The following is a 26,942-nucleotide window of genomic DNA, read 5'->3' as shown; positions in this document are numbered from 1 at the left end:
TTAATTTTTATCTTGTCCATAAACATATATAGCTCTTAGATGTCTCTTATTTATATAAGTGTGAATGAATTCTTCTTGATTCTCATTATATTTTATTTGAATCTTTTTCACTGAAAACTACATTTCATTTTAAAATCTGCATTTTGCTTGAGAATAATGCCAAGTATTCTGATGGGGTATGGAGAATGAACAGAAAGCTGAAAAAGTATGGATAAAATATTTTATGACTGATATAAAGATGCCCTCATCAGCATTGATCATATTCTTCTCCTAGTGTACCCTCCTATATGACCTAGAGAGGAGAACTAAAAATTACATTTCCAAGACTTCTTGGTATTCATTGTGATTGACTTAATTTATTATATTTACTCAACCAAGACATAAATGTTTAGTGAGGCATTCATTTTCCTGGTAGCAGCTGGCACTTCTGGTCCTCATTATAGCTAAGGTGCTATATTACTAGAGCTACCAGTTTTAGTGGTGACTTTATAATTCCTTCACTATTGCTTAGGTGGTGTTATCTGGGAGCTAGTGGTTAGAATACTGGTCTCCATCTTTCTCAGTTTCCTCATTGTGGCAAAGTCAGCACTTTTATTAGCAGGCCACTCTATGGTGTTCTTGAATCATACTGTGGAAAGCACCTGATCTTCAAGTCCACCCAACCATGATGCCAGCATCAAATACCTAGGTCAAGTCCCTTTCTATAAACTGACTGGGATGATTGACATATATAGCTAAAGCATGACCTATACATTTTGATCAGAATTCTGGTCCCAAGCTCAAAAAAAAGAAATCAAATTTCAAATGATGAAATATATTTATTTATATTTAATGATGAAATGTAATTCAAGTCCAAAAGTTGAAAGGATTACAGGTTTGATATGATTAGCTGCATAGTGATGTCATTCAAAACAGTTTTTTTATGTTTTTCATTTTTGCTTTATGCAACTCATTTTTTTTAATGGTTTTAGGAGGATTACCTGTGACAATTAGGGCCTTATTCTTCTTTCTGTCTGGACAGAAGAATGGGGTGGGGGATAGCCTTACTTTTCTTATCTGTAAGACCTGAATAAAATTCTCCTTGCTTGCCCTTGTTGGAATCACTACATGTCACTGACAGGCATGTTAGTGTGGAATAATCATGAGTGGCTTTAACTAAACGTCAGGATAGAATCAGTGTTGGGGAGTTGACAGCAGTGTATACTCCAGTGATCTATCTCCTCCTTTCTTTGTGTATTTCTCTCAACTTTTTTTTTTTCAGTAAAACTGGAACCCTTTGGAAAGCTTTAGGAGTTTTGTTTTGTTTTTTTTGGGAGGGCTCAAAGATGATGAAAATAACTTGTACTTCTGTGGGAATTTTATCAATTTAATCTTCCCTTCTGGACTGCTTAGAATTCGTCTCATGCTAAGGTTAGAAATATTTGTGAGGAGTTAGGAGTTTTGTTACTGTTGGTCCCAACCAATTGTTCTTATTCCTATCCTTAGACAGGATGAGATCCCTGGTGCTCTGCAGATTCTTGTAGAAACTAATACCCTTTTATTTAATTTTTTGTCTGTTTTGGTGGTATTATAAAAATAACATGATATTTTTGGTTCATATTATTTGTCTTTGGAAAGAAATTTTTGAGAACTGAATGTGAATACCTCAAAATTCTGAAACTTTTAAGACATTATTTTATTATTGGTTTCTAGACTTAACTGCATTTTGACTTGGGGATATGCTATGTAAGATTTCAGATATTTGGAGCCTTGACTACCAATGTGACCTAAAAAATCATCATAAAAAGAAAAATTCCACATGTGCTATTTAATAAAATGTATTCACTTATTATTGGTTAAGAGCGTTAATATATATCTATTATTCAGTCTTGTTAATTGCACAGTATAGATCCTATCCTTGAGTGTGTGTGTGTGTGTGTGTGTGTGTGTGTGTGTGAGAATGTTAGCTCTGTTTTAGTAGATACAACATGTGTTGAACTTTCCATATCCTCTCATCTCAGACTCCAGGAACTTCCAAATACTTAGTTCCAGGAAGGCAAAACATTCTTTTTTATTAATTCAAAGTCTTATACATTCTTGCATGGCATAATTGTCAATACTGTACCCTATTCATACATTTCAAAACAGAACACTTTCAAATCTATTGCATCTATTACATTTATAACTGAATTTTTTTACAAGAAAAGTGAATTTTGTATAATTTCAAGATATGTAGCATGATTTTTTCATAACAAACGCAGTCTATTTCAAAGTAATAGACTCTCAAAGGCCTTTTAGAAAAATTAATTTCCACTGACCCTTAAATGCCTGAACGTTTAACTCAGCAAACATAAAAATCTCCCTTCACATACATATAAGGAACTTATAAATGTGAATTTTTCTCTTAGATACACAAGACATTGTTTCTGAAGGGGAGCTAACTGAGTTGGCTCAGATTCGACCATTAATATTCAACTTTAATGAGCGATCAGCCATCGAGACTTGTTTGAAAGTGCTTGAAAAAAAAGTAGCAGAAAATGGTACCACTCAGGAGTTTATGGTAAATATTTGGGTCTTAACAAAAAGTCTTTGTATAATGTGTTTTTGTATCATAACCAGAGATTTTCTCCACTTTTCTTCTTCCTTTTGTTTTGATTGAGTACATTGTTTTTATTTTTAAATACTATATTTTTTAAAGTAATAGATGTACGTGCTAAAAATGTCAAATAGCATAAAAGAGTATAAAATATATAGAAAGTTTTGCTGCCTCTGTCTCTCTGTCAATTACCTAGGGTCCTTTTCTGCTCTTAAGATTGTCATATAAATTTCCAGAAAATTTTTTGTCATGTACTTTACTCATGATTCCACCATATAATTTCCAAACATATTGTCAGCATATATAGCTTATCTTTCAGTATTGCATGGCAGTTAATGATATGGATAATTATCCTATTTTCTTTAAAAAGTTCCATATGTTGGACATTTAGATTGTTCTGGTCTTTGCTATTATACATAGCAGTAATTCTTCTTCGTATACCTGTGTACATGTATCATTTTTAGAACAAATTTCTAGAAAGACAATCCATATTTTGTGTTATTGAAGGGTTGATTCTTTGCCCATCTCATAAATCATAAATTATTTCCTGTTGATGATATGTCTTTTCTTAATTTAAGAACAAAGGAGTATCTACCTTTCCATATGGTTTTGAACATTTTATGTTTATTTTCAGCAAACTGCTAGCTCCAGTTATTTGCCAAATTTTCCATTTATTTTTTAGTTTTTTTTTTTTTAGTACCAGGAATTGAACCCAGGAGTGCTTAACCACTAAGTATCCTTTTTATTTTTTATTTTCAGGCAGTCTTACTAAATTGCTGAGGCTGGCTCTGAACTTGTGATCTCCTGCCTCAGCCTCTTGAGCCACTGGGATTACAAGCATGTGTCACTGTGTCCTGCCTATTTATTTATTGACAGTTCTTTATATAATGAAGAAATTATCTCTCTGTGTGTTACATATAGTAAAATTTTCTGCTGTTTGTGTTATATACTTGTGTACACAAACACCTTTTTACCACGAAGAACACCTTTTTACCACGAAGAAATAGCTAATTTTTAATAAATACTCAAGTATGTCAATCTTAGGGCTTCTGGATTTTAATGTTCTTTAACACTGCTGCTTTTAATCTCATATCATAGTAATTACTTCATCCCTTTTTTTCTAGTACTTTTATGATTTTTTTTTAGCATTTGAATCTTTGATCAAGCTAGAATTTACCTTGATAAAGTTATTTGATAGTGACTACTATTGTATAATTCAGTTCTCTAAAGGCTCTCAAGAGACTTCTCCTCAATTATATAAGACTGTGCTTTCTTTTTTCTTTTTCTTTTTTTTTGGGAGGTATTGGGGATTGAACCCAGAGGTACTTCACTATGAAGTTGCATCTCCAGCCCTTTTTATATTTTATTTTGAGACAGGGTCTTGCTAGGTTGCTGAGGTTTACCTTGAACTTGCAATCCTTCTGCCTCAGCCTCCTCAGTTGCTGGGATTAAAAGCATTTACCATTGATCTGGTATCTAAAGTGGTACTGTTATCATGTACCAAAGCCTGCTGCTCCCCCTCATATATTTTAATTTCTTTTTTGGACTATTTGTTTTTACTGATTTTCTTATAGTAAGACGAATCTTTCCTCATTACTCTTTATTTATGAAAATTTCTATTTCTTCCTAAAAGTGTTTTCTGAGTTAATTTTAGAATTTTTTTTCAAAAAGAGTAAAAATACTGTATGTCTGATCATATTATTCTACTGCTTTAAGCCTTCACAAGCTTCTATTTTCCCATGGCAGTAGTTACTAGCACTTAGTTGATGACAAGTGGTGCCTAGTTTGATACCCAAGAATTACTGAAGAACCTTTTAAAAAGTACAGTCTCAGACTTTGTCCACCAATATTCTAATACGTCAGACTTGATACCTCCCAACTTCTTTTCTTTTGTTTCTTTAAGGGTTTTGGACAGCCATCCATACTTTGTTTCACAAACCAGGATATAGCTGCTCACAGATACAGAATATATTCTTAGTATGTATGAGGCAGATTTCATATTTTTTCTCTTTCATTTAATTTTTATTGGTGTATATTATTTACACAGAATATGGTGAATTTCATTGGAGCATATTTACATGGACATAAAAAATAAAAACATAATCCTAATTTCTTTTGTATACTTGGTTATCTGTGGGTTCCTCATTCATGTATTGAACCAACTACAGATCAAAATTATTAGAAAATATACATATGTATTAAACATGTACAGACTTTTTTCCTGTCATTATTCCCTAAGCAATACAGTATAACAACTATATAGCATTTACATTATATAAGGCATAAGTAATGTACAGATGCTTTAAAGTACATGAGAGGATATACATAGATTATATATAAATACTACACCATTTTATGTAAGGAACTTGAGAATACACAAATTTTGGTATCCATGTACATCTGTGGGGGTTTTTGGGGCCAATTTCCAGTAGATACTGAGGAATGACTTTGTATGGTGTTTCCTAGTTTTAGTCTATCTTTGTAATAGACCATGCTCTGTGCTCTTGTTACCATGGTGTTTATTCTTTCCCCAGGAGATCATGTATGCCTTCATGACTTCTGCCTGAAATGATACACCTTTACTGTCCTTCTTTTCTTCCACACACTCACTGACTTTAATATGACTGACTTTTGATGACTTACTTAGGACCAATTCAAATACTACTTCCTTTTTAGGTGCTTTTCTTCATACAGTTATATGAAGAAGTTCAGGCATAAATCTGGTGCTGTCATTAGTACTAGTGTTTCTTATACTGGTCCTGTGGTATTTGATTTACATGTTCTCTTCTTACTGTATTCATTCCTTAAGTTTGAGGCTATTTTCTGTTTCATTATTGTATTCCAATATCTAAATCAGTACCAGATGCATACTAAATACTTGATAAATGTTTGTGGAATTCACACTTGGTGAAGTAATTTTTCGAAAAGAAGACTACTTTAATTGTTGTCCAAGCTATAATTTCTTCAAGAAATAAATTTTAAGACTTTATATTTTTGTATGTTTTTATAGAAGATATGTTGTTTTTTTTTGTTTATGAAATAATAGACTTAGGGTTAGAACCTAAGAAATGAATATTCAGTGTTTCCTTTGTTTATTAAAAAGGAAAACTGTGAAGTTCAGGGAGAAAGTATATTCAAAGAATTTAACATTTTCTTATCAGGCAACTCACTGATTGGCATCTCCAGTTTAAGCTATTGTATAGTGTACTTTTCAAATGAGGTTCTAATTTATCTGCTTTATTAAATAATACATTAAATAGCAGGTCATATCATGAAAGGGTTAAAGGATCACAAACACTAAACAAGTACAGGTATTTTTTCTATTTTGGATTAGAGTAAATCAACACTTCCTTTTTTTTTTCACTTTTAAAGGATTTGGAACTTAAGAATCTTCCTGGTGAGTTCAACTCCGGGAATGAACCATTGAACAGAGAAAAAAACAGATACAGAGATATTCTTCCATGTAAGCTAAAAATGGTTTTGATTGCTTTCCTGTTTATATTTTGGAAAAGGTAAAAAGAGAGTTGGATGACTTTCTATGAGTGATTTTGATCTGTAACCATGACAAAGAGCTCTAGTAGCTCCGGTATTTTACCTGGGCATATTCAGGTAGGAGCTCAGAAGACCAGATTGCTTATCTGACTAGGAGAGTAAAGAGTGGACTCGTGAGGTTTCAGAGTGTGAGAAATAGAAAGTCTGATGGCCCATTTTCAGAATATAGTATTTAACTTTAATTGGGATGTAGATCCAATTGAGGCCATTTTAACTATAGTCCTTCCCTTTGCCTTCCCTAGTTTTAAAATTATCCAGTTGCATAGATTGTGACCTTGAGTTCCTCCCATCAGAACAAGGGGCAGTTCTGTGTAGGCCTAAAATCAGCAGACTGCCTGCCCAAGACTGTGTGCTTGCTTGCCAGAATTTGTTCAGTAACAAACCATTCTGCAGAAATAGTTTACCTTGCTGAGCTACTTCTGAGCATGTGTGATTCCTATGGCACTCTGATATTTCTAACAATTTTGGCACTTAATGTGAGGTCTGTATATGTCACTCAAGGGGTTGTGGGGACTCCCTCCTCAGAGGAGATGCGTCCCACTGCCTTGTGGTGGCCTCAGACTTGGGGAGGAAATCTGCTATCCCTGAGGCCAACAACAGATTCAAAATCAAAAGTTGATTTGCAACATGGGGAAAACTTGTATAAGGGAACCTACAGAAAATGGGAAATAAAAATTCTAGGCCTCGGGACAGGGAATGATAATGGAAAGATTCCATACAAACAAGTCTTGTTTTCCTTTGAAGAGTCCTAAGCAGATAAAATAAGCAGTGGTTATGGACGGAGTAAATCTGCCTCTATAGAGGATGAGTGGCCCCCTGAACCTTTGATTTTAGCATCTGCCATGGCTCTCAGATTATTCCTGTTGATCCCAACTGCACAGGCCCTTTTCATGCCTGGGTCATACTGTAAAAATCTGTGATATGGGCTCTATTTTCATTTCCAAAGGGTTAAATCTAATAATTCTTAAATTATTAGATTAATTAGAATAATTTAATTATTCTTAATTTAATACCTGGTGAAAAGCTACCAAAGGTTTGTTTCCTGTCTGTATTATGTATACATGTGAGTATTATATGTGATGTCTATATATGTTCTTGTGACTATATTATGTAAATGGTATCAAAATTGACTTGTAGATAAATGAGTAATTATAAATTTAATGAATGGGTCCAAATGCCTTTCACTTCTTGTGGGGTAAAAAAAAAACCCTTTTTTTTTACATGTAAATTTCTTTTTTCTAATTTTAATTTTATTTATTTAAAAATTTATTTATTTTGATTCATTGTAAACAAATGGAGTGCAACTTGTTTCTCTGGTTGTACATGAAGTAGAGTTGTGCCCTTTGTGAATTCGTACATGTACTCATTGTTATTTTTCTTCCCCCACCTCCCCCACTCTCTTTTTCCTCTACACAATCCAGCCTTTCACCATTCTTGCCTTCCTCCAACCCACTGTTTTGTATCAGAGAGATCATTCAGCCTTTGGTTTTTTGGGATGGGTTTATCTCACTTAGCATGATAGTGTCCAGTTTCATCCATTTGTCTACAAATGCCATAATTTTAACATTCTTCATGGCGGAGTAATATTCCATTGTATATATATGCCACATTTTCTTTATCCATTTATCAACTGAAGGGCATCTAGGTTGGTTCCACAATCTGGCTATTGTGAATTGAGCAGCAATGAACATTGATGTGGCTGTATGTCTGTAGTATGCTGATTTTAAGTCCTTCGGTTATAGACCAAGGAGTGGAGATAACTGGTCAAATGGTGGTTCCATTCCAAGTTTTCTAAGGAAACTTTCCAGAGTGGCTGCACTAATTTGCAACCCCATTAGCTTTGTATGAGTGTACCTTTTCCCCCACACCCTCATCAACACCTATTGTTGCTTGTATTCTTGATAATCACCATTATAATTGGGGTGAGATGAAATATTAGGGTAGTTTTGATTTGCATTTCTCTTATTACTAGAGATGTTGAACATTTTTTTTCATGTATCTGTTGATTGCTTGTACATCTTCTTCTGTGAAGTATCTGTTTATTTCCTTAGCCCATTTGTTGATTGGGTTATTTGTATTCTTGGTGTAAAGTTTTTTGAGTTCTTTATAGATTCTGGAGATTAGTGCTCTATCTGAAGCATGTGTGGCGAAGATTTTCTCTCTCTCTCTAGGCTCTCTCTTCACATTGCTGAGAGTTTCCTTTGCTGAGAAAAAGCTTTTTAGTTTGAATATTTCCCAATTATTGATTCCTGCTTTTATTTCTTGTGCTTTGGGAGTCATGTTAAGGAAGTCTGGTCCTAATCTGACATGAAGATTTGGACCTACTTTTTCTTCTGTTAGGTGCAGGGTCTCTGGTCTGATTCCAAGGTCCTTGATCCATTTTGAGTTGAGTTTTGTGCAGGGTGAGAGATAGGGGTTTAGTTTTATTCTGCTGCATATGGATTTCCAGTTTTGCCGGCACCATTTGTTGAAGAGGCTATCTTTTCTCCATTGTATGTTTTTGGCACCTTTGTCTAGCGTAAGAAAACTGTATTTATGTGGATTTGTCTCTGTGTCCTCTATTCTGTGCCATTGATTTACTTGTCTATATTGGTGCCAATACCATGCCGTTTTTGTTATTATTGCTCTATAGTTGAGTTATGGTATTGTGATACCCCCTGCTTCACTCTTCCTGCTAAGAATTTCTTCAGCTCTTCTGGGTCTCTTATTCTTCCAAATGAATTTCATGATTTCTTGCTGTGTTTCTATTAGGTACATCTTTGGGATTTTAATTGAAATTGCTTTGAATTTGTATAGCACTTTTGGTAGTATGACCATTTTGACAATATTAATTCTGCCTATCCAAGAACATGGGAGATCTTTCCATCTTCTAAGGTTTTCTTTAATTTCTTTCTTTATTGTTCTGTAGTTTTCATTGTAGAGGTCTTTCATCTCTTTTGTTAATTTGATTCCCCAATTTTTTTTTTTTGAGGATATTGTGAATGGGGTAGTTTTCCTAACTTCTCTTTCCAAAGATTCATCACTTATGAATAAAAATGCATTAGACTATGAGCATTGATTTTATATCCTGCTACATTTCTGAATTCATTTATGAGTTCTAGAAGTTTTCTGTTGGAATTTTTCAGCTCCTCTAAATATAGAATCGTGTCATTGGCAAATAGTGATAGTTTGAGTTCTTCTTTTCCTATTTGTATCCCTTTAATTTCCTTGGTCTGCCTAATTGCTCTGGCTAGAGTTTCAAGGATGATGTTGAATAGCAGTGGTGAAAGAGGGCATCCCTGCCTTGTTGTAGTTTCTAGGGGGAATGCTTTCAGTTTTTCTCCATTTAGACTGATGTTGGCCATGGGCTTAGTATAGATAGCCTTTACAATGTTGAGGAATGTTCCTACTATCCCTGTTTTTTCTAATGTTTTGAGCATGAAGGGGTGCTGTATTTTATCAAATGCTTTTTCTGCATCTATTGAAATAATCATGTGATTCTTGACTTTAAGTCTGTTGATATGGTGAATTACATTTATTGATTTCCAGTTGTTGAACCAACCTTGCATCCCTGTGACAAAACCCACTTGATAGTGGTACACTATCTTTTTAATATGTTTTGGTATGCAATTTGCTAAAATTGTATTAAGAATTTTTGCATCTATGTTCATTAAGGATATTGATCTGAAATTTTCTTTCCTCTGTGTGTCTCTGGTTTTGGTATCAGGGTGATATTGGCTTCATAGAATGAGTTTGGAAGGGTTCCCTCCTCTTCCATTTCATGGAATACTTGGAGGAGAATTGGAATGAGCTCTTCTTTGAAGGTCTTGTAGAACTCAACTGAGAATCCATCTGGTCCCAGGCTTTTCTTTGTTGGTAGGCTTTTGATGACTTCTTCTATTTCATTGCTTGAAATTGATCTGTTTAAATTGTGTATGTCCTCCAGATTCAGTTTGGGTTGATCATATGTCTCTAGAAACCTGTTGATGTCTTTGAGATTTTCTACTTTGTTGGAGTATAGATTTTCAAAACAGCTTCTAATTATGTTTTGCATTTCAATTGTGTCTGTCACGATATTTCCTTGTTCATTCCGAATTTTAGTAATTTGAGTTTTCTCTCTCCTTCTTTGTTGGTGTGGCTAAGGGTTTATCGATTTTATTTTTTCAAAGAACCAACTTTTTACTTTTTGTCAATTTTTTGATTGTTTCTTTTGTTTCAATTTCATTATTTTCAGCTCTGATTTTAACTCTTTCCTGTCTTCTATTACTTCTGGTGTTAATCTGCTCTTCTTTTTCTAGGACTTTGAGCTGTAGTGTTAGGTAGTTTATTCGTTGACTCTTTCTTCTTCTATTGAATGCACTCCATGAAATAAATTTTCCTCTAAGTACTGCTTTCATAGTGTCCCAGAGATTTTGATATGATGTATCTTTGTTCTCATTTACCTCTAAGAATTTTTTTATTTCCCGCCTGATGTCTTCTGTTATCCATGCATCATTCAATAGCGTATTATTTAATCTCCAGGTATTGGAGTAGTTTCTGTTTTTTATTCTGTCATTTATTTCTAATTCCATTCCATTGTCATCTGATAGAATACAAGGTAGTATCTCTTATCTTTTTGTATTTGCTAACAGTAGCTTTCTGGCATAACATATGGTCTGTATTAGAGAAGGATCCATGTGCTGCTGATAAGAAAGTGTATATGCTCATTGATGGATGGAATATTCTATATATGTCTGTTAAGTCTAAATTATCGATTGTGTTGTTGAGATCTATGGTTTCTTTGTTCAATTTTTGTTTGGAAGATCTGTCCAGTGGTGAGAGAGGTGTGTTAAAGTCACCTAGTATTATTGTGTTGTGGTCTATTTGATTTCTGGAATTGAGAAGGACTTGTTTGACGTACATGGATGAGCCATTGTTTGGAGCATAAATATTTATGATTGTTATGTCTTGCTGATTTACGCTTCCCTTAAGAAGTTTGAAATGTCCTTCTTTATCCCTTCTGACTAACTTTGACTTGAAGTCCACTTTATCTGATATAAGGATGGATACCCCTGCTTTTTTACTGAGTCCATGTGCATGGTGTTTTTTCCCATCCTTTCACCTTTAGTCTGTTGGTATCTTTTTCTATGAGGTGACTCTCTTGAATGCAGCATATTGTTGGATCTTTCTTCTTAATCCTGTCTGTCAGTCTATGTCTTTTGATTGATGAGTTCAGGCCATTAACATTCAGGGTTATTATTGAGATATGATTTGTATTCCCAGTCATTTTGGTTTATTTTTGGTTTTCAATTTGACTTGGTTTCTCCTTTATTTGGCTATTCCTTTAGGGTAGTTTCTCCCTTTGCTGACTTATATCATTGTTTTTCATCTCTTCCTCATGGAATATTTTGCTGAGAATGTTCTATAGTGTCAGGTTTCTCTTTGTAATTTCTCTTAGCTTTTTTTTTTTTTTTTTTTTAGGCCAAATTCTTTTTTTTTTTTTATTTATTTTATTTATTTTTTTTACGTTTACATAGGGTAATGATGTTTATTTATTTTTCCCCTCCCACCCCTCCCACCCCTCTTTTCCCTCTACATAGTCCTTCTTTCCTTCATTCTTACTGCTCTCCTTAGCCTAACTCTAAACCTAACCCTAATCCTAATGCTAGCCCGTCCCACCCCCCATTATATGTCCTCATCCGCTTATCAGCGAGATCATTCGTCCTTTAGTTTTTTGAGATTGGCTTATCTCACTTAGCATGATATTCTCCAATTTCAACCATTTGCCTACAAATGCCATAATTTTATCATTCTTCATTGCGGAGTAATATTCCATTGTATATATATGCCACAGTTTCTTTATCCATTCATCAACTGAAGGGCATCTAGGTTGGTTCCACAATCTGGCTATGGTGAATTGAGCAGCAATGAACATTGATGTGGCTGTATCTCTGTAGTATGCTGATTTTAAGTCCTTTGGGTATAGGCCAAGGAGTGGGATAGCTGGGTCAAATGGTGTTTCCATTCCAAGCTTTCTGAGGAATCTCCACACTGCTTTCCAGATTGGCTGCACTAATTTGCAACCCCACCAGCAATGTATGAGTGTTCCTTTTTCACCACATCCTCGCCAACACCTATTGTTGCTTGTATTCTTGATAATCGCCATTCTAATTGGGGTGAGATGAAATCTTAGGGTAGTTTTGATTTGCATTTCCCTTATTACTAGGGATGTTGAACATTTTTTCATATATCTGGTGATTACTTGTACATCTTCTTCTGTGAAGTGTCTGTTCATTTCCTTAGCCCATTTGTTGATTGGATTATTTGTATTCTTCGTGTAGAGTTTTTTGAGTTCTTTATAGATTCTGGAAATTAGCGCTCTATCTGAGGTATGGTTGGCAAAGATATTCTCCCACTCTGTAGGCTCTCTCTTCACATTTCTGATAGTTTCCTTTGCTGAGAGAAAGCTTTTTAGTTTGAATCTATCCCAGTTGTTGATTCTTGCTTTTATTTCTTGTGCTATGGGAGTCCTGTTAAGGAAATCTGATCCTAAGCCAACAAGTTGAAGATTTGGACCTACTTTTTCTTCTATAAGATGCAGGGTCTCTGGTCTGATTCCGAGGTCCTTGATCCATTTTGAGTTGAGTTTTGTGTAGGGTGAGAGATAGGGGTTTAATTTCATTCTATTGCATATAGTTTTCCAGTTTTCCCAGCACCATTTGTTGAAGAGGCTATCTTTTCTCCATTGCATATTTTTGGACCCTTTGTCTAGTATGAGAAAATTGTATTTATTTGGGTTTGTGTCCATGTCCTCTATTCTGTACCATTGATCTACCTGTCTATTTTGGTACTAATACCATGCCGTTTTTGTTACTATTGCTTTGTAGTAGAGTTGAAGATCTGGTATTGCAATACCCCCTGCTTGCCTCTTGCTACTGAGGATTGCTTTAGCTATTCTAGGTTTTTTATTCTTCCAGATGAATTTCATAATTGCTTGCTCTATTTCTGCAAGGTACATCATTGGGATTTTAATTGGAATTGCATTGAATCTGTATAGCACTTTAGGTAGTATAGCCATTTTGACGATATTAATTCTGCCTATCCAGGAACATGGGAGATCTTTCCATCTTCTAAGGTTTTCTTGAATTTCTTTCTTTAGTGTTCTGTAGTTCTCATTGTAGAGGTCTTTCACCTCTTTTGTGAGATTGATTCCCAAGTATTTTATTTTTTTCGATGCTATTGTGAATGGGGTAGTTTTCCTAATTTCTCTTTCTGAAGATTCATCACTTATGTATAAAAATGCATTGGATTTATGAGCATTGATCTTGTAACCTGCTACTTTACTGAATTCACTTATGAGTTCTAAAAGTTTTCTGGTGGAATTTCCAGGTTCCTCTAAATATATAATCATGTCATCAGCGAACAGGGATAGTTTGAGTTCTTCTTTTCCTATTCGTATCCCTTTAATTTCTTTGGTTTGTCTGATTGCTCTGGCTAGAGTCTCTAGGACGATGTTGAATAGAAGCGGTGAAAGAGGGCATCCCTGCCTTGTTCCAGTTTTTAGGGGGAACGCTTTCAGTTTTTCACCATTTAGAATGATATTAGCCATGGGCTTAGCGTAGATGGCCTTTATAATGTTAAGGAATGTTCCCACTACCCCAGTTTTTTCTAGTGTTTTGAGCATGAAGGGATGCTGTATTTTATCAAATGCTTTTTTTGCATCTATTGAAATAATTATGTGATTCTTAACTTTAAGTCTGTTGATATGGTGAATGACATTTATTGATTTCCGAATGTTGAACCAACCTTGCATCCCTGGGATAAAACCCACTTGATCGTGGTGCACTATCTTTTTAATATATATTTGTATGCGATTTGCTAAAATTTTGTTGAGAATTTTTGCATCGATGTTCATTAAGGATATTGGTCTGAAATTTTCTTTCCTCGATGTGTCTCTGTCTGGTTTAGGTATCAGGGTGATATTGGCTTCATAGAACGAGTTTGGTAGGGTTCCCTCCTCTTCTATTTCATGGAATAGTTTGAGGAGTATTGGAATGAGCTCTTCTTTAAAGGTTTTGTAGAACTCGGCTGAGAACCCGTCTGGTCCTGGACTTTTCTTTGTTGGTAGGCTTTTGATGACCTCTTCTATTTCATTGCTTGAAATTGGTTTATTTAAGTTGTGTATGTCCTCCTCGTTCAGTTTAGGTAATTCATATGCCTCTAGAAATTTGTTGATGTCTTCGAGGTTTTCTGTTTTGTTGGAGTATAGATTTTCGAAATAGCTTCTAATTATGTTTTGTATTTCAGTCGTGTCTGTTGTGATGTTTCCTTGTTCATTCCGAATTTTAGTAATTTGAATTTTCTCCCTCTTTCTCTTTGTTAGTGTGGCTAAGGGTTTATCAATTTTATTTATTTTTTCAAAGAACCAACTATTTATTTTGTTAATTTTTCCGATTGTTTCTTTTGTTTTGATTTCGTTGATTTCGGCTCTGATTTTAACTATTTCCTGTCTTCTACTACTTTTGGTATTGGTCTGCTCTTCTTTTTCTAGTACTTTGAGCTGTAGTGTTAAGTTGTTTATTTGTTGATTTCTACTTCTTTTTTTGAATGCACCCCATGAAATAAATCTTCCTCTAAGTACTGCTTTCACAGTGTCCCAGAGATTTTGATATGATGTGTCTTTGTTCTCGTTTACTTCTAAGAATTTTTTTATTTCCCTCCTGATGTCTTCTGTTTTCCATTCATCATATAATAGTGTATTATTTAGTCTCCAGGTATTGGAGAAGTTTCTGTTTTTTATTCTGTCATTTATTTCTAATTTCAATCCATTATGATCTGATAGAGTACAAGGTAGTATCTCTATCTTCTTGTATTTACTAACAGTAGCTTTGTGGCATAAAATATGGTCTATTTTAGAGAAGGATCCATGTGCTGCTGAGAAGAAAGTGTATTCGTTCTTTGTTGGATGGTATATTCTATATATGTCCGTTAAGTCTAAATTGCTGATTGTGTTGTTGAGATCTATAGTTTCTTTATTCAATTTTTGTTTGGACGATCTATCCAGTGGTGAGAGAGGTGTGTTAAAATCGCCTAGTATTATTGTGTTGTGGTCTATTTGATTTCTGGAATTGAGAAGGATTTGTTTGACGTACGTGGATGAGCCAATGTTCGGGGCATAGATATTTATGATTGTTATGTCTTGCTGATTTATGCTTCCCTTAAGCAGCATGTAATGTCCTTCTTTATCCCTTCTGACTAGTTTTGGTTTGAAGTCCACATTATCTGAGATGAGGATGGATACTCCAGCTTTTTTGCTGTGTCCGTGTGCATGTTATGTTTTTCCCCATCCTTTCACCTTTAGTCTATGGGTGTCTCTTTCTATGAGATGAGTCTCTTGCAGGCAGCATATTGTTGGATTTTTCTTTTTAATCCAATCTGCCAGTCTGTGTCTTTTGATTGATGAATTCAGGCCATTAACATTCAGGGTTATTATTGTGATATGATTTGTATTCCCAGTCAATTGACTCATATTTGTTTTTGACATGATTTGGTTTCTCCTTTATTTGGCTATTCCTTTAGGCTAGCGCCTCCTGTTGCTGATTTGCATCGTTGTTTTTCATCTCTTCCTCATGGAATATTTTGCTGAGAATATTCTGTAATGCTGGCTTTCTTTTTGTAAATTCCTTTAACTTTTGTTTATCATGGAAGGATCTTATTTCATCGTCAAATTTGAAGGTAAGTTTTGCTGGGTATAAGATTCTTGGTTGGCATCCATTTTCTTTCAGGGCTTGGTATATGTTGTTCCAGGCCCTTCTAGCTTTTAGGGTCTGGATTGAAAAATCTGCTGATATTCTTATTGGTTTCCCCCTGAATGTAATTTGGTTCTTTTCTCTCGCGGCCTTTAAAATTCTGTCTTTATTTTGTATGTTAGGTATTTTCATAATAATGTGCCTTGGTGTGGGTCTGTTGTAATTTTGTATGTTTGGAGTTCTATAAGCCTCTTGTACTTGGTTTTCCATTTCATTCTTCAGATTTGGGAAATTTTCTGTTATTATTTCATTGAATAGATTGTTCATTCCTTTGGTTTGTTTCTCTAAGCCTTCCTCAATCCCAATAATTCTCAAATTTGGCCTTTTCATGATATCCCATAGTTCTTGGAGATTCTGTTCATGATTTCTTACCATCTTCTCTGTTTGTTCAACTTTGTTTTCAAGGTTAAATATTTTGTCTTCAATGTCTGAGGTTCTGTCTTCCAGGTGTTCTATCCTATTGGTTATGCTTTCTATGGAGTTTTTAACTTGGTTTATTGTTTCCTTCATTTCAAGGATTTCAGTTTGGTTTTTTTTCAGTATCTCTAACTCTTTATTGAAATGATCTCTTGCTTCCCGTATTTGGTCTTTTAACTGTTGATTGGTGCGATCATTTAATGCCTGCATTTGCTCTTTCATCTCCTCCTTCAATGCCTGCATTTGCTCTTTCATCTCCTCATTAGCTTCTCTGATCGTTTTAATTACGTACATTCTCAAGTCCCTTTCTGACATTTCTTCTGCTGTGCTGTCATTGGGTTTTATTGATGTAGTATCTAGGTTCGTTTGGGACATTTTCTTCCCTTGTTTTCTCATAATGGTCAGTTGTCAGTGGGACCCTGAGATATTGCAGTTTTCCACTATTGGCTTATAGTGTCCCAGTAGATTTCCAGTGTATCACCTCCCAGCCTTCAGTAGCCTGATGTCTTGGAGGAATCTGATAAAGCAGCTCATTCGAAGAAAACTGCCCCTAGCCCCCTACTGGTTCCACGTTTTGGAACTGGCTCTGTGCGGAAATGCTCTCACTGTGGGCCTGCACCGTGCAGCTGGCCGTGTGGGAAGAACCCACTGCCGGAGTGTGGAAGACTACCTTGGGAAGACTCTAGCTGCCCTGCCCGGCTCTGATAAGCCACCTCTATCTGGGCCTGCCACCCGGGCTGAGCTTTACCCATTGGGAGACTCACCCGTGGCTCTATTTCAGTCCGAGTCTCTCTATGCCTCCCCCTCTTAGCTCCTGGGTTCTGGAGCGACCGGGGGTGCAGTCTCCCTCTAGGCTGCCATCTTGGATCTCCCCGTGAAGAGAGCCCGCAGCCGGAGTGGGCAGAGCCGCCTGAAGAGGTCTCTGGCTGCCCTGCCCTGATCCCTGAGGCTGCTTGCAGATCGAGGCTCTCCGCTGGTTCTTTGCAGGAGTACACTGCGCTGCAGCGGCTCCGGGACTCGGAGCCTGCTCTGGTCAGAAAGGCTCTCACTAGCGGGCCAGTTCCGTTCCGAGAACCTGGAGAAGCTGGCTGTGTGGGAGGGGCCCACCGCCGGAGTGCGCAGGACTGCCTGTGGATGACTCTAGCTGCCCTGCCCGGCTCCGCTAAGCCACCTCTATCTGGGCCTGCCACCCGGGCCGAGCTTTACCCAGTGGGCAGACTCACCCGTGGCTCCACTTCAGTCCGAGTCTCTCAATGCCTCCCCTTCTTAACTCCTGGGTTCTGGAGCGACCGGGGGTGCAGTCTCCCTCTAGGCCGCCATCTTGGATCGCCCCGTGAAGAGAGCCCGCAGCCGGAGTGGGCAGAGCCGCCTGAAGAGGTCTCCGGCTGCCCTGCCCTGATCCCTGAGGCTGCTTGCAGATCGAGGCTCTCTGCTGGTTCTTTGCAGGAGTACACTGCGCTGCAGCGGCTCCGGGACTCGGAGCCTGCTCTGGTCAAAAAGGCTCTCACTAGCGGGCCAGTTCCGTTCCGAGAACCTGGAGAAGCTGGCTGTGTGGGCGGGGCCCACCGCCGGAGTGCGCAGGGATGACTGTGGATGACTCTAGCTGCCCTGCCCGGCTCCGCTAAGCCACCTCTATCTGGGCCTGCCACCCGGGCTGAGCTTTACCCAGTGGGCAGACTCACCCGTGGCTCTATTTCAGTCCGAGTCTCTCTATGCCTCCCCCTCTTAGCTCCTGGGTTCTGGAGCGACCGGGGGTGCAGTCTCCCTCTAGGCCGCCATCTTGGATCTCCCCTTCTTAGCTTTTGTTTATCGTGAAAGGATTTTATTTTGTCGTCAAATCTGAAGGTAAGTTTTGTTGGGTATAAGATTCTTGGTTGGCATCCATTTTTTCAGAGCTTGAAAAATGTTGTTCCAGGCTCTTCTAGCTTTTAGGGTGTGGGTTGAGAAATCTGCTGATATCCGTATTGTCTTCCCTTTGAATGTAATTTGATTTTTTTCTCTTGCAGCTTTTAAAATTATCTTTATTTTGTATATTAGGTATTTTCATTACAATGTGCTTTGGTGTGGGTCTATTGTAATTTTGTACATTTGGTGTCCTCTAAGCCTCTTGTATTTGCCTTTCCATTTCATTCTTCAGATTTGGGAAATTTTCTGATATTATTTCATTGAATAGATTGTTCATTCCTTTAGTTTGTTTCTCTGTGCCTTCTTCAGTCCCAATAATTCTTAAATTTGACCTTTTCATGATATCCCATAATTCTTGGAGCTTCTGTTCATGTTTTCTTACCATCTTCTCTGTTTGGTCAACTTTGTTTTCAAGATTAAATATTTTGTGTTCAGTGTCTGAGGTTCTGTCTTCCAGGTGTTCTATTCTATTGGTTATGCTTTCTATGGAGTTTTTAACTTGGTTTATTATTTCCTTCATTTCAAGAATTTTTTTTTTCAGAATCTATGTTTTTATTGAAATGCTCCTTTGCTTCCTGCATTTGCTCTTTTAACTGTTGATTGGTGTAATCATTCAATGCCTGCATTTGCTCTCTTTTCTTATTGTTTGCTTCTGTGGTCACTTTAATTATGTACATTCTGAATTCCCTTTCAGACATTTCTTCTGTCAGGTTGTCATTGTATTTTATTGATTTAGCATTGAGGTTTGTTTGGGACACTTTCTTCCCTTGTTTTCTCATATTGCTCATGTATCTTCCCCTCTAGGAGTGCAAATCTGAGGTATTGCAGTTTCCCCGCTATAGACTTGTCCTGCAGGTTTCCAATAGCTCACCTCCTAGTCTTCAGTCGTCTGATATCTTGGAGGAACTTGATATTGCAGTGACCCAAAAAGGATGCTGCCCTTCTAGGGGTGGTGACCTCCCGGTGGGGTATAATCCCTGCTAGTGGGCAGAGGCGCCTCCATGTTGATAGGTGGTCAGTCACAGCACCAGCACTAGAATGAGGCCTGGCGCCCAACTGGTCTGGGCCTGAGTCTCTAGGCCTGCAACCCTGGTGTGTAAGTCTCACTGGTGGTGCTGGGTTGGACCTGGCTCTTAAATAAAATTTCAACAAAAAGAATCAATCTCAAACCAACATAAATATACTATGTCATACTAGAGAAATGTGCCAAAAATATACATTGGAGAAAAGATAGCCTATTCAACAAATGGTGCTGGGAAAACTGGAAATCCTTATGTAAGAAAATGAAATTAAACTTCTATCTCTCACCCTGCACAAAAATCAGCTCAAAGTGGATCAAAGACTTAGGCAGTAAAATAGAGACCCTGTGCCTAATAGAAGAAAGAGCAGGCCCAAATCTTCATCATGTAGGCTTAGGATCTGACTTCCTTAACAAGACTCCTGAGTGCAAGAAGTAAAATTAATAACCAATAAATGGGATGAATTCAAGCTAAAAAACTTTTTCTCAGCAAATGAAACAAAATTTGAAGAGAGCCTACAGAATGGGAAAATATCTTCATCACATGCACATCAGCACTAATCTCCAAGATATATAAAGAACTCAAAAATCTTAACACCAAAAAAATAAATAACCCAATCAATAAATGGGACAAGGAACTGAACAGACACTTCTCAGAAAAAGAAATGCAATTGATCAACAAACATATGAAAAAAAAATGGCTGTCATCTCTTGCAATTAGAGAAATGCAAGTCAAAACTGCTCTAAGATTTCATCTCACTCCAGTCAAAATGGCAGTTATCAAGGATATAAGCAATAATAAGTGTTGGCAAGGATGTGTGGGAAAAAGTACACTCATACGTTGCTGGTGGGACTGCAGATTAGTGAAACCACTTTGGAAAGCAATATGGAGATTCCTCAGAAAATTTGGAATTAAACCACCATTTGACCCAGCTATCCCACTCCTTGGCCTATACCCAAAGGACTTAAAGTCAGCATACTACAGTGACACAACCACATCAATGTTTAAAGCAGCTCAGTTCACAATAGCAAACTATGGAGCCAACCTAGATGCCCTCAACAGATGGATAGATAAAGAAAATGTGGTACATATACATATAATATACAATGGAATATTATTCAACTGTAAAGAAGAATGAAATTATGGCATTTGCAGGTAAATGGATGGAACTGGAGAATATCATGCTCTGTGAAATAAGCCCATCCCAAAAAACCAAAGACCAAATGTTTTCTCTGACAAGTAGATGCTGATCTATAGTGGGGGTGAGTAGGGAAGAATGAAGGAACTTTGGATTGTACAGAGGGGAGTGAGGGTAGGAGTGGGGTGTGTGGGGAAGGGAAGCACTGTAGATTGTGAGACAGACATTATTACCCTACATACATGTAAGAAAAGAATTTTAAACAAACATTTATCACTGTCAAAGCAAAGTTAATGATTTTCTAGGTGGCCTGCCAATCAGACTGTTGGTTTCTATAAAATGTTTAAAGTGTAATGTCCATTGCTTCTGAAGATTTTTCTTTGGCATGAATAACTGATAACTGACTTAAAATCGTAGTCTTATTTGATACATTTGTTTTCATGAACCTAAGTTAGAAATGGGTAAATTGGTTTTAACATCTTCATAAATGTGCTTGTTAGAAGAGACATCTGATTTAATTGCAAAGTTAAAATACTAAAACAAAATCCAGGGTAAATTCAAATACTCTTGACTTCTTGAATTCCATAAGGTAACATATATTTGGGTCTATTTAATATATCTTTATAAATTAGTAAATGAAAAAAAGAAAATATTTAAATTCCTTAAAGTTAGTACTGGCAATCCCAGCACTATTTCTCAGCTTGGCCCCATGCAGTTGCAAATCATCTTGCTATGAGTCAGGGACACCAGCCCTGGACTGGATTAAAAAATTCCAGGAAGGTTTCCTGGGTTATAGCGAAATGGGCAAAGAAGACCCAGCCTCTGCCCTGTCTTCCAGCCCCTTTTTGCCCATGGGAATAAGACTGGTGTTTGAGAATGGGGCTCAATTCACCACTTCTTCTGGTGGGTTTGGTCCATATAAGTTGTAGGCCTCATTGATTTCTTTCTGGGTCCCTGTCTCATGGGTTCAAAGAATGAAATCCACAGATAGTAGCAGAGGACAAAAATGAAAGGAGTAAGATTTGTTAGAATGAGAGAATATGGAGCTCCTGTGATGTGAGGGGGAACCTACAGAGGGTTTTTTTCTATTTGGTGTACTAGTCTGGGAACTTATGGCTTCTGAATAATGCTGAACAGATATTAAAAAAAAGTCCTGGGGCTAATGGTTGTTCAGGTATTGGGAAGTATCAAGGCTATTGGCTTGGGCCATTAATTTCTAATTGACTATGTGCTCTTGGTCTTTGAGTCTGAATTTTTCTGTAACCTCCATTTGGGTCCATCTCCACTTCCATTTCTCCCTGCTACTCTGGGACAAAGGAGTTGACTAGAATGTTTAACCTCAAGGGGTGGTCTTTATATTTGAAAAAAGTCTTAATAGGGGACCATTACCCTGAGGTCCTAATGATTAGCTATCCTAATTCAGGGGGTGAAAACTGTCAGTCATAAAGTATGTACAGTGGGTTCCAGTGCTATTAGATTATAACCTGGGGACAAAAATGGTCTGCCCTTTTAACATCTGTTAGGGTACTCCATTTGGCCAGGGGACACCTCTGGGTAGAGTCCTGCATGTTGCCTACAGAGCTAAAATGCAGGTTCCTCCTAGAGTCCTTATGTATGCAAGCATCTGTGTCTTGGCCATGCCAATTTCTGAATAGAGGTCCTTAACAATCTCTATGGTCAATGTGACCTTCAATGGACAGAGAGGGAAACTGACATAAACCCTCATAACTAGTTGATAGTGCATTTATGGTATACAATGCCTGTGAGGAACAGAAACAAAAGCCAAGCTATGTTTTGTTGACAGCCTATGCAAAGGGATTTTTAAGGATACTAAAGGAAGGAATGGAAAGGGCCTCCTCCTCCATTGGGTATCAATATGCTTAGTGTAAGAAAAAGACTCAAAAAGAGCCCCTAGGTACAATTGACAGTGGGGAACTCACTTAAAGTTTATGGCATTATGATAATGATAAGGGATACAGGTCAGGCTTAGTAATATCCTGTGCTCCAACCCCTTGAATGCATCCCTGGGCGGGGTTTGGGGAGATTAAGGAGCAGTATCTTTTTTGTATATGTCAGATTGTTTGATCCCTTTCCTGAGATAAAATTTTTGTGTGAATTAAGTGTACAGATAACCTCTCTACCCCAAAGCAACAACTTCATTTGCAAGTTCCTCCTAGGAAAAGGAAACAAAGTCTGCTCTGCTGGAGTTCTGCTAAAAATGAGTAAGGCCTTTGGGTCAAAGGGACCTTGAGAAAGGTAGTCAATGTTATCTTAACCAAGATTTTGTTCAAGGAAGAAATAACTTGCCCCAGGGGAAAAAATAAATAAATAAAATACCCACCTTAAAAGAGAGGCATTAATGGGGATTCGTTCTCTTCTGGACAGTGGTGTTTTGTTTTTGTTTGTGTATGTGTGTGTGTATGTGTGTATGTGTGTGGTGGTAGGGATTGAACCCAGGGCCTTGTGCAGACAAGGCAAGCACTCTACCAACTGAACTATATCCCCAGCCCTTTTATGGACAAAATTTTAAAACATGAATTGAGTCAGCTTTGCTAGACACCCTAAATATATGTGACTAGAGATATGAATACATCTGAAAGCTTAGGAGAGCACTTCAGTTCTTCAAACTAAAGTTGTCTTTAGTGGTAATCTCTTTTAGACTTATATACAAATGGCAAATTTAATTAATTAGGGATTTATGTATGGTATTATGTTCTGTAATTGGATAAAGGTAACCTTTTATCAATAAGATCTACATAGAATTTTGTGTTACTCTTTACACTAGAATGAGAATTTAAATGTATTTTTTGAAGGTAGTAAGGAGAGTCTAATTTGTTTAAGAGCTCTCCTAGCCTTTCTGTTTGATTCATGTTTCAAATGTAATGTTGTATTATGTTAACTGATATTCAGATAGATTAAGGAAATAATACATGAGAATTTTGTAAAATGGTATTTAAGAAGCACAGATAAGCTTTAGAAATAAAGCACTTTTCCTCAGATTTGTCAAGGACCCAGCCTCACCTGAGATAAGAATAGCTTGCCACCTTGTTCCATGTTAGGATGACTCCAAGTAGGCCAGAATTAAGCACATTTAAAGTTACGTTCAAAACAGATTATTTTTGTTGTTGTAAAGATTACTGTAATCTCAAAATAAACATGTGATGTAATACATAACTAGGTAAAGATTTGCAATTATAAAAATTATGTTTCTTTGTTTATAGCTATCTTGCCAATTTGCATAATGTTTTTGCTCTTGTTAATTTCATTTTGTATATTCCTTGTAAAACATAATTATTGCCAGTTAGTGTTTGACAGAAACACTTCTTCTAATACAATAACCTGATTAATTTGAGACAATAAGCTATCACCTATAGAACAGGTACTAATATTGACCCCAATTAAATGGAACAGTTAACTATAACATAGATGTTGAAATTTAAAACCCAGTACTCCTATTTCAAGACTGGTGAAACTGACTTACTGAAAGTTTAAAACCAAAACTTGGAGACAAAAGTTAAGGAATTAATATCTGCTTAGTAGAGAAAACATTTGACTTTTGAGTTTTTGGGTATTGGGTTATTTCTCCAGCACCATCCATTTACTGGCAAATGCCATAATTTCATTCTTCTTTAAGGCTGAGTAATATTCCATCATCTATCTAGCTAGCCAGCCATATATATATACACACACACACATACATACATATATATGTGGTGTGTGTGTGTGTGTGTGTGTATCACATTTTTTAATCCATTCATCTGAAGGATCACCTGGGTATGCATGTATATGTATAAATAAGTGTACACAGATATATCTATGCATGTATATGTACATAGATATGTGTACATCTGTACACAGATGTACATATGCAGATTTATATATATATATATGTCTAGCTGTGTATATATGCTCCTCAGTATGAGTTTAATAACCCAATAAATCCATCATCAGTTAAAAAAAAAGTTAAGGAATTTTAAAGGACCAAGGAGAAAACAGCCAACATTTTGACTCTTTGCCTCTAAGATCAGCTAGGATCCAGGGAACAACAGGATGCCTCTATGGGCCCTGCAACTCTGGAGAGTCACCACACCTCCTGTCAGTTATCAAGAGGACTCTAGAGGATAGGAAACCAACCAGTGCACATTTTGCAAAGAGGGAGGGTCATTAGAGAGGGAAATGCCTCTGATACTTCCAAGGGAAGCCACATGCAGTCAGCAAGTCCATGACCCATCCTGACAGATGGCATAATTGCTAAAGGAAAAGCTGAAGGAGCCAAGAGGCTTTCATAAGTTCCCAAGAGTGATCCTTAACAAATCTCACCACTCTCAGCTTTCTCTAACAGTAGATAGAAAAGGTCAATTTTGACTAAATTTGTCTTGAACACCTGGTAGAAGCGTATAACCAAAATGCTGCCATCTATGGACAGTTAACATATAATACAATGGTTCTTTTACTTGAGATGTATATTTGTGTCAGTTCTCCTGAAAGTAAGTAAAGCTGGGAGATTTTAAAGGAAGGGTTTTTATACAGGATTGCCTGATAAATATCACAAATTCTCTGGCAGAGTCACAGGTTTGTCCTGAGTCAATTTGAGACCTGTGTTTCTTTCTTTCTTTTTGTTTTCTTCTGGCATGATTTATTATGAGCTGATGCTCAGACTCCTATTTTGGAGTTTGTAATTTATCACTTGCAGCCTGGAAATTTGATTTTAATCAAGACCTGGAAAGGAGGCAAGTTTCAACTGAGCTGAAAGGACCTTACCAAGTGCTCCTAATCACAGGAATGGCAATCCGACTGCTAAAAGGGGAGAACTCATTACCATGGGTGATTCCCATCTCAAAAAGTTAATGTATCTAGGATGGATGGCAATACCAAAGAGTACAAAGACAAAAATGAAAAATGACATCAAAGTGTATAAAAAGAAAAAAAGGAGGGAGCTTGTGAGAAATAGAAAGTCTGAGGGTCCATTTTTGGAATATAGTATTTAGCCTTAATTGAGATGTAAGATCCAGTCATAGCCATTTTAACTATAGCCTTCCCCTTGCCCTCCCCAGTTTTAAATTAGCCAGTTCCATAGATTATGACCCTTAGCTCTTTGTTTCAGAGCAAGGGGTAGTGCTGAGTTAGGGATAAAAACAAGTGGTCTGTCCATCCAAGTGTACTTGCTTACCAAACTTTGTGCAGTAGGACACCTTTCTGCAGAAATGAAGTTTTCCTTGCTGCGCTACTTCTGAGCACATGTTTGATTCCATGTGGCACCTGGGTATTTCTAACAAGAAAAGGAGGACTCTATTGGAAATTGGACTAGAGGCCATTTGTGTTACGCTCTGGCTAAGAAGTTGTCTACATTTTGCCCATGTTTTGAGACTTTCTGTGAAGTTGAATTTAAAGGTGACAGACTTCTTAATCTGCTAGAAGAAATTTCTAGGCAGCATAGCATTCAGGCAGTGGCATGGGTATTGCTTCAGTTTAACCAAGTTTATGGTGATAATTGGGAACAAAAACAAAGCAGAAAGTTTTGGGAAACTAACAGCTTGGCTAGAAAACACTACAGTTGGGGCTTAGGAAGGTGTGGTTGTTAAAAACAATACCGCCATGAAAGAAATGCTAAATATTTTAGGCAGGGACAATAGGAAAGATAGCTTGAGGGCATCTAGAAATTGGCAAGACCACACCCCCATCTTAGGCTCAAGTATATAAAAGTAAAAATTTTCTTGAGAAGAGTCCAGTGGAGCACTCTGCTTGCACAGGGTGCGTAGGAAGTTGTTTTACCATGCTCAGCCACCCAGGCACTTAAAGGCTGCTACATCCATGGACCCAGGAGGCTTAACTGCTTCTTGAGATGGGGACAGATCACCAGGTGCTGGTTCTGCAGGAATGCAGGATGTTGAGTTAGGGGGTCATGGAGGCTTCCACTGAGATTTTGAAGGAAGGCCTGGGAGGCTCAGCAAAACGCAGCAGGGTTGTAGTCCCTATGGGCAGCCCCTGAGAATATGATGTGTGATGATGTGAGAAGGAAGCCAAAGCTGCGTTGGAGACCCCTGAAATTAATAAATGACAGTCCTGTGGATCTTTTGCCAAGGAAAGCTGCAATAATTGAGCATAGACAAGCCAACAGAAGGGCCATGCGGGCTGCAACCAGCAAGACCACAGGGGTGGAGTTATACTAGCCCTTGGAGAAAGCATCATGATGCCATATGCTCCAGATACTAGACATGGAAGTACATGACTTATTTATCCAGCTGGACTTCAGTCTAGCTTTGGTCCAGTCCCTTTTTTCTATGTTCCTATTTCTTCATTTTGGAATGGAAATGTTTACTTTTGTGCTTTATATTTTGGGTATATGTAACTTGCTTTTGGTTTTAAAGGGGCTCACAACTGAGAGTTTGCCTTGAGTCTTAGAGGAGACTTTGTACGTGGACTTTGGGGCAGTCCAAGAACTGTTGACTATGGGGACTCTTGGAAATGAATTAAATATATTTTGCATTGTGGGGATAAATCTGAGCTTTTGGGGGCCAGGTATAGAGTTTTATGATTTAGATATATAAGGTGTCCCCCAGTAGCTCATG

General features: G+C 37.2%; 1 protein-coding gene across 1 annotated transcript in view; it reads left to right on the top strand.

Annotated features, from left to right (window-relative positions):
* Positions 1-26,942, top strand: part of Ptpn20 (protein tyrosine phosphatase non-receptor type 20) — a 68,902-nt gene that overhangs the window by 20,374 nt on the left and 21,586 nt on the right. The window contains exons 4-5 of the mRNA XM_047554346.1: positions 2,388-2,539; positions 5,948-6,038. Coding sequence (XP_047410302.1) covers positions 2,388-2,539; positions 5,948-6,038 — 243 coding nt within the window. The remainder of the gene's footprint in view (positions 1-2,387; positions 2,540-5,947; positions 6,039-26,942) is intronic.

This window comes from Sciurus carolinensis, chromosome 5 (assembly GCF_902686445.1).
Source record: "Sciurus carolinensis chromosome 5, mSciCar1.2, whole genome shotgun sequence".
NCBI classification, from domain to species: domain Eukaryota; kingdom Metazoa; phylum Chordata; class Mammalia; order Rodentia; family Sciuridae; genus Sciurus; species Sciurus carolinensis.
The sequence above is the reverse complement of the archived record's forward strand: the minus strand, read 5'-3'. Positions and strand labels throughout refer to the sequence as shown.